Raw genomic sequence first — 8,794 nt, 5'->3', positions numbered from 1 at the left:
ACGCGGCTCTGGTCAGGCGGCGCCACGGCGACTTGACGTGCGCGCGCCGAGCGAGTTTCTTATCAACCGTCGGCTGCCGATTGTTTTTTGAATAATTTTATCAATATTGGTGTAATTAAACGTGCATTCTATAATCGTCTGTCCCGTAACCCACGACCAACCCGTCGTCACGACTTTACCGGCCGCCCACCGGAGCTTTTTCAAAAATTCAACGACAACACGTCCGCAACCTCAGTGCTCCCCCGCCGCTTGTTTCGCAAACTCGCGATGTCTTACCCCACCGCCGCCTACACGGGTCCCCCCTCCTCCGCCAGACGGACAACCCGTTCGCGGGTTTTTTATAGTGACGGTCAACGACACGCGCGTTGCCGCCGGTGACTGGCGCACGTGTGCTTTCCGTGTACGCGCCGTTTCGATACACAATGAATGTAAGACATAATGTACACGAACATGATAGAATTTTGTGTGTGCGAACACTGAAATTTTTGGGATATTTGAATAAAATTATTAAAACTATTATTACTGCTATCGCTTAGATTGCGGTGCCGAGTTACTAAATTATGTTAATATTCGATCAAAAATGCGACGATAACGTTACAGGTTTTTGTATTCGGTTATGGTAAATCCCGATTATATGGTAGGTATTTAATAATTATCATCAAACCTACGTGTTTAGTATTATCTCGTACAGTCTCGTACTTATTTGTTGGACAAATTTAGCATTTTTTCGTTTAGTATTTCCTTTTTTTTTTTTTATGTCATGTTTTTAAAAAATAGTCACTAATTTAAAATATTGGTATTCCTCGACCGTATTTTTCTGCTATAAATCAGCATTCGGTTTTATCTCAGTCGACACTCGGTAATTGTTAAATATAAATTTACAACAGGTTCATACTTGTATAGAAAACATTTTTTAACGGGTGCAGGCGGGTGAACGATTTACTTTTTAATTACAAAAAATTCTTTTAATATCACAGCGAATTACTAAAGCGTTAACATGAAATCTGCCTGAACCGTTAGATGTTTTCACCATATGGCTCGATATCCCGGCATCGTTTAAATATACAATCATATATTTAATCAATGATCCCGGTGTGAGACATAATTTAACGGGGGTTTCCGTTTTCCGCCAAAATGACCCTCGCCCGTTATCACCATGGCCGTTTTCGACCAAAAAAATTAATACATTTTTTTTTTTAAGAACCCCTGAACTGAATCCATCAAATAGTAATGATTACGATATACGCGCTATTATTATAGCGATATCCGCGGATAATTGACGGATGATTGTTCACTATCAGTCTGCACCTGATATTTATGAATTGAGTATTTTGGGTCATAGTAAATTATTTAATTATGAGTTAAATTATAACTTTTAAAGGGTTGCACTTGCACGTATCACATGGTAGTCTGGATTTCTTGCTAATCAAATATAAGTAAGACTCGCACTCAAGTGTCTTATTGTGGATCTACTTATGATTATTGTTCTCTCCTAGTCGAATTAACTATATAGATTACCATTAGGTAATTGTTTTTTTTATACAGTTTTTATTACATTTTTATTTCTGTTAGATATAATTCAGCTATTAACTTCAATGGTTTTGCCATAATTTTGTTTTTTATTTTTGTGTTTCGTTTACTATGTATTTACTTGGAATTATATTTATGGTGGTGCCACTACGTTAGTCGTTGCCCGTTAGGGAGTAGATTATTGAGACCGCTTTGTTAACCATTGTGTCTCCTTTTTTGTTTTCTAAGTACCTACGTGATATGGAATTATGGAAACCACATGAAAATGATTTTTTTTTTATAAAAATAAATGTGTTTTAGGATGAGCTGTAGTAGTTCGCTTTTAAAGTATTGATTTTGAAATGAAATTAAAATTAAAGCACTGAATATTTCGCTCATTATTAAAATAGATTTGTCTGTATAGTATCGTGTGTCCGTGTGTGGAACTATGGCCGTGATATTAGGGGTCTATTCATTTATGAAAACGAGAGCGAATAATTAAGTTTGTCGTGTTTTTACTGTACCTTTTTTTATTATATACATTCAGTGTATACCTATATGACATATATAAACAAAAAATAATATATATCTTTACATTATACATCATTATTGGTTTAATTTAATTGTGATAGCCGATTACTCGATAACATTTAAACGACATAAAATACAATAAGCTTATTAAATATATATATATACTAATACTTTTTGGTAATTGTTAATACTTACGTTTAATGAAAAAATAAGTCCATCCAGTACCATTGGAGATACGTCGTTCTATTACCTAATAATCAAAATACCGCAATTATGGTTGTTAAATTTTAATTTCAATTTCCAATTTATTTTTTATTATACAATTTAAAATATTTTCGTAATTTTAATTTTTTGGATTATCTGCGGATGCCCTACTACCCTATTCCGCAGATAATCGAGAGTACATATAAGCTTAAGAATTTTTTTGCTTCTTAGGTTAGGTAAGTTAGTATCTATATCCGTGGCCTAAACCGGTTTACTCCTATTTTTGTTAATTATACTTTTAAACCGAGTAAAAAGTAAATAAATATTATTATAGCTAATAAAACAGTTAAAACAGTGATGACTTGTGACGTAGCTAGTTAGCAAAAATTTTGTTTTGAGTAAGCCCGAATAAAACATAATATGATATAATTTATGAATATATATATGTATACTTATTCAATAAGATAATAAAATAATATCGATTAAAGTATAATATTTTTAACTTAAATGAGTGAAAGATATAACAGCTATAACTTTAGTACGAATTACATAACTTGTTTGGTTTTAAACCAATCGAATTATACCAAAAATGTCAGGATATTACTTCAAATAATATACCTGAAGCGGGCTGTAAGTTAATATACAATTGTTTTGTTATTTTGGAGTCTATTTGAACGGAAAATTCTAAATATTACACCTATTCAGACACGTAGTTAACTTAAAAATGTGTCATACACTTGCACGATAAAACATAATCGTAATCTATATCATAATATACACAATTTTATTTATATAAAAGATAATGATATTATAGTTACCAGAAATCACGATCTGACGATCTTAGAAGATCTTCATAAATAAATATACTATTATTCATTAGTCATTTTATTATTATAATTATATTATGTATATTATCTATTTATTATTAATATAACTTCAGTGGCTTAGATTTTTGAAATAAAAATCTTGTAAAAAATGGATAGGACATGGCTCACGCGGCACTCGATTTAATAATTTGGCAGTTGCGCGCTTTTTTATCTTGTGTCAGCCGTTTGCCTGTTTAGTTTTAAAAAGATAAGATATCTGTTATCATTTCCACTATTCTACATTCTGTTACTATTTAAATTTTTAAAGATTGATAAAGTATGTTTTTAATGTTTTTATTTACTTTTTTTTGTATATAACGATACTAAAACATTGACATTTATTTTATTTTAATTTTATTAGTAATTAGTAAATAATTTTAATATTGCATCATAATTGTTTTTAACTTTTACCACATGAAAAATGTCAATTATTCTTTCAATAATTTAAAAAAAATACTTCATAGTGGCTAACATTATCTTATTTATTAGAATATTCAATTTAATAAAAAAATACTGACAGATTTATCGAAATTTCTTGGTGAAGTTATCAAAGGTATTTTATTATTTTGATTTTTGAGCATATGAAGACCTGTGGTTTAGCAAAATAATAATCAAATTTTAAAGTTTAAATGGTAAGGAGATATGTATTAAGAAGACATCTTGTGTTGTCTTATTCTACTAATAAACAGCATAGCATATTTGGGTTTACCAGTATCAATTTTTTATTATTAGCTTTAATATGTATTAACGTGAATTGACCTATTAAAAAAATGTGATTGCAATGTTTGCCTAACATTTACTTGCACTCAATAAGACCAGACATTTCAGTCCACAAATAAAATTTTGCCAATATTGTTATAAATATTATAAATTATTTAATATCCATATAATATTGAGGTAAACATTAACTAAAGTAATAATAAATAAGTTAGGTTAGTTTATCATGGTTGTTCAATATTCATATTAAAATCAAATGCTAACTTTTTTTGATGATTTTGCTGTTTCTTGTTAAAATTTTCATAAAAATAATTATTTAGATAATAGCTGGTATAGATTTAAAGAATTACTAATTACTCAATATTTACAAAATTATAATTTAATCACACAATTAAAAATAATTTACCTACAAAATAAGAGAGGTACTTAAATTGCTCTTTATCTGAAACTAGAAATATTAACTTATAATAGCACTAGTTATTATTAAGATATATTAACATTTAATTTAGTTGACAATTTAACATTTATAAAAAAAAAATTGCACTTATCTCATAATTAACTTAAACAATAATTTTAGTAATTAAAATTACACCTACCAAATACTATCATGAGTGAAAGTAAAAACAGAAACAGAAAAGTATATCTAGTAAAACTCACAAAAGACACTAGGTAATATATATTTATAATAAAATGTAAATAAAATTATAAATATATACCTACACATTAAATGTATTCATTTTTAAACTAAATAAAAATTAACTTAGTGTTAATTTGTAATTATTAAAACTTGTAATTAATATTTTTTATAATATTTGTATTTATTATATCCATTAAGTGTTCAAAAACATGGTTCTAAATTATTAATTCAAACACTGTAGTAGATGTCTTTATGCATTACTAATATTAGATAATACACATGTATTTTATCATTAGTATTTAATACTACTCAATAATTAAAATAGTTTTAAATGAACAATACTGATGTTATAATATTAAATTTTATAGACTTCTAATGTGCATTTCTATATTATATTTAACTTCAATTCATCTTATTTGTTGATATGGCACATAGAGTTAATAGTTCAAACATGCATCTTATTATTATTTCATCAAACATTATTAAAAATTTTCTTAGAATAATGCAATGTGTCTTAATTGTCTAAATGTATCTAATTTACTTACGATGTCGTCATATTTATTGATATTATAAGTACATATAGATGTATTAATAACTAAATAAAAATATAGGTATCATAATTTTTTTACTTAACTAACATACAAGATACAACCACCAAATAGATTAAATTTAATCTATTCTGTGATACAACTAGCGAGTATAATAAACTTGATTAAATATCATTCTTGACTATTTATTTTTAATCAGCTATCAACATGTTTTTCAAGGGTTTCAGTATTAAGCATTAGAACTTAGATGCCTAGAAATAACTCTTGACTGTTGTTAATTTAAAATGCATTTATTATTTGTATTATTCAATAATTCTGTTTTATTAATAATAATCAATACATTGCATTCAATTAAATGTGTATCAAATAATTAAAAAAAATTGTATTTAATTTAACCTTTAAATCCTAGAATTATTATTTTTCATTACAACTAGATTTATTTAAATTTGCAAATATGATTTTTGAAATTAAAGACACTAGCTTATAATTTATACTAATTAGTATATTAACTTTTCATACTTTAATACTGATCTATATTTTAATGTATCAATTACAATTTTATTATATTATTAATATTATTGATCAACACTTATTTTAGGTGCCAATATGTTTTTATTTAAGAATGTAGAAGAATTAAATGAACTATTTATAAGAAACAAAGATATGAGTATGTTGTTGGATGAAAAAGATAGAGGTACTTTAGATAATTTGATCATTGAATTTTCTAAAGATACTAATTCAAATTTACTAAAGACTATTTTGGGGCTTCAGGTACACAATATTCTATTTTAAAATTTTAAATTATTATAAAATCTTTAATATTATTATTTCAGGAGAATAAATTTTCCATTGAAATAATTTGGCAACTACATACAAAACAAATTGTTGACTTTACAGAATTTATCATATGGTCAGTAGAATATTTACTAAATATTTTTACTTGTATTATATAAACTTGTTTCAGTTATAAGTGGGATCTTGATCATATTGTTAAAACACTTCTTTGTATGTCTGAATCAAAGGAAAAGCTATGTCAAGAAATTTTGATAGACTTATTGGGCAGTCTATTAATTTTATTGTCTGGGGAACCTAACCATAAATTTGATCGACACATACAAATTATTCAACAGTTTTTAACTCAAGTACTAATTTAGTGTACAATGTACATTAATACAAGGCCACATCTAAACTTTTTTTGGAGAGGGGGAGACTAAATAGTATATTTCATACAATACCATACATTGCATACCGTATAATATATTTGTATGTGATTAGTGATTACTGATTATTATTAATATTTATGCATTTTAACATTTTTCTCATACTGAATAAAAATGATTCTGTATTTAAAAATTTTTGGGGGAAGCAAAGTTTCTAGATGCAGCCTTGTATCGACGTGTAAGAATATTGTTAATTTGAATTTATAGATTTATTTCTACATTTTTAACAGTCAAGCTCAATACTCGTAAGAAATCATGATGGATGGGTCTATTTGAAAAATCTCAAATGTTCATCTTATTTAACAAAATTGACAACTCAAAAAATATTCAAAATTATATTAAAAAACATGCTTATAGCTGATGTTAATTTCCATTTGAATATTGCATATGAACAGTATAGATTATATAAAACTCCAGATTCTGTTCATAACATGCTCAAAATGGTACTTTTTTTATTGTTTTATTACAACTTACATAAAAATGAACAACTTAAGTAATATATTTAATATTAATTAATAATTGTAATTTAAATTATTTCAGTTTTTAGATGAAATTGATGAAGATGTTATATATACACTAATTCAAAATGTCCTAACTCAGCATTCAGAAAAAGCCAATTGGAAATTGTTGCTGTCTTTAATTTCTACTTTTATAAAAACTAAATCTCATATATGTCATAAGTTAAAATGTATTTATTTATCTGTTATATATTTTTAGTGTAATATGTATATTATTATTTATAAATATTTTACTTATTTAACAGTGAAATTAGAAGAATTTTTTAATCAAACATTGTCCAAATCGACTACAGAAAAAAGTTTATTAATGCAAAAAGCTGCTTTATTAATTTTTCGTCATTGTTGTTTGGAAATTGGTCTTTGGTCAGAATACAACAGATGGTACAGTTCATATAAACTAAATGTAGATACTGCTAAAGTATTCTACTCTTTGCTCACTGAACTATTGCCTATTGATTTACCTGCCGCTTTAGCAGCCCATATTAATACTGTAATTATACAAATATTTCATGAGTTTGGTTATTTCGAATGTATTTATATTAATATGTTATAAATTTTCCAGCAACCTAAACTTACAGAATCGTGTGGAGATGTCCAGTCAGATTATGTCAAAAAAGCCCAAGCCCAACTAATAAAAATAAACCACGGAGAAGATTACATGGGTTTGTTTAAAAATTATGACGATTGTGAGGTAAAAAAAAATCAAGCTTATTATTTATTTAATACTATATAAAGAATAATATAATTATATTAATTTTAATTCAATATCAATAATAACTTTGAAGCAATATTAATTATCTAAGTATTTATATTTTGTACCAATAACTTACTGATTCTGTAAAGTTGAGTTTAGGTTTAAAAAAAATCTATGTAATAAGATTGCAAACTTTTTTGCCAAATGATTAAACTAATTTGTCTAATACAAGCTATAGTTCTATTCTTCTATATTGATAAATTATTTAATTTACATTGAAATAAATAATATGTAGTTAACTATATTGCTTTTACCTTTAACTAATTTAATTTATTATTGAACTAGGAAATACATTATTAAAAATATCTATATATTATAGATTATATATATTTTATTATAAATATATAATTTCAGTAAATGGTTACTGTTTCTTTGTAATTGTTGACAAATGTATTGATTATGGGTTCAAGTTCAATACTAGAGCCATTTCTACTATCAAATTTAAGATTAAGTAGAACATTATCTGTATTTTTTCATTAATTTGTTGTCATCATATTAAAAATATTTGAATGAGTAGTATATTTTAAACTATGTTTAAAATATTTTACATTATGACTACATATCAATTATATTAATGTACAAGAATTCTCTAATCTATATGATATTGAAATTAAAATTTTGATTATATGTTTCAACGATTTTCAATGTGTATTATTGTTGAACATATTAACAGATTTTTCTTCGTGTTATTGTACTAAATAATAATATTGAATTAATTTTATTATATTTCAGAACCGTCATGAATCAGACATTGTCAAGGTGCTCGAATCTTACAAATCAACTGGTCAAGTAATGCGAGTTGTCTTAGAAGCATGTGTTTTTAGAAATAAATATTTTACTGGTACTTTCCTTAAGACTTTAATGAATACACAATTGGTAGATGATGAATTACGAAACAGTTTTATTGAAAAATTAAATAGTATGAATAAAATTCCTAAAAATATGTACACCAAATGGAAACAAGAACAACATAGCATCTATTTTTCATAAACCAAATATTTCTTGTAATTGCTCAATAAAAATTAAATAGTTTCATAATATTATTCTATTTTATTATTTTAACTTATTTTTATTATTAACTAACTATAGGGCTTTCTACCATGCTCACTTTGTTTTGCAAGCTTATGCAAATAAATTACTATGAACTAATAAAATGTTAATTAATTTTACCATCACGCTAACCTAACCTGGGGAGTTAAACTTTTCTATGATTACAACAAGTGTTTGCAGTTCTCTTTTCATTAAAAAATAATAATAAAGCATTACAATATTGATATTCTTCTATCATAT

General features: G+C 25.9%; 1 protein-coding gene across 4 annotated transcripts; it reads left to right on the top strand.

The window, feature by feature from the left end:
* The first annotated feature begins 114 nt into the window (after positions 1-114).
* On the top strand, positions 115-8,544 carry LOC113559409. Of its 4 annotated transcripts, none has more exons than XM_026965233.1 (9): positions 115-428; positions 5,611-5,783; positions 5,846-5,922; positions 5,977-6,154; positions 6,463-6,675; positions 6,773-6,920; positions 6,996-7,240; positions 7,313-7,441; positions 8,237-8,544. In XM_026965233.1, exons 2-9 carry the CDS (start codon positions 5,619-5,621, stop codon positions 8,492-8,494), a joined length of 1,413 nt encoding a protein of 470 aa, XP_026821034.1. In that variant the 5' UTR covers positions 115-428; positions 5,611-5,618; the 3' UTR covers positions 8,495-8,544. The 4 variants fall into 4 exon arrangements, with proteins under 4 accessions (XP_026821034.1, XP_026821044.1, XP_026821026.1 ...); XM_026965243.1 differs by lacking the exon at positions 115-428 and adding an exon at positions 570-637; XM_026965225.1 differs by lacking the exon at positions 115-428 and adding an exon at positions 3,561-3,663.
* Positions 8,545-8,794: the final 250 nt, after the last annotated feature.

The sequence above is a fragment of the Rhopalosiphum maidis genome, chromosome 1, assembly GCF_003676215.2.
Source record: "Rhopalosiphum maidis isolate BTI-1 chromosome 1, ASM367621v3, whole genome shotgun sequence".
Taxonomy (NCBI): Eukaryota; Metazoa; Arthropoda; class Insecta; order Hemiptera; family Aphididae; genus Rhopalosiphum; species Rhopalosiphum maidis.
The sequence above is the reverse complement of the archived record's forward strand: the minus strand, read 5'-3'. Positions and strand labels throughout refer to the sequence as shown.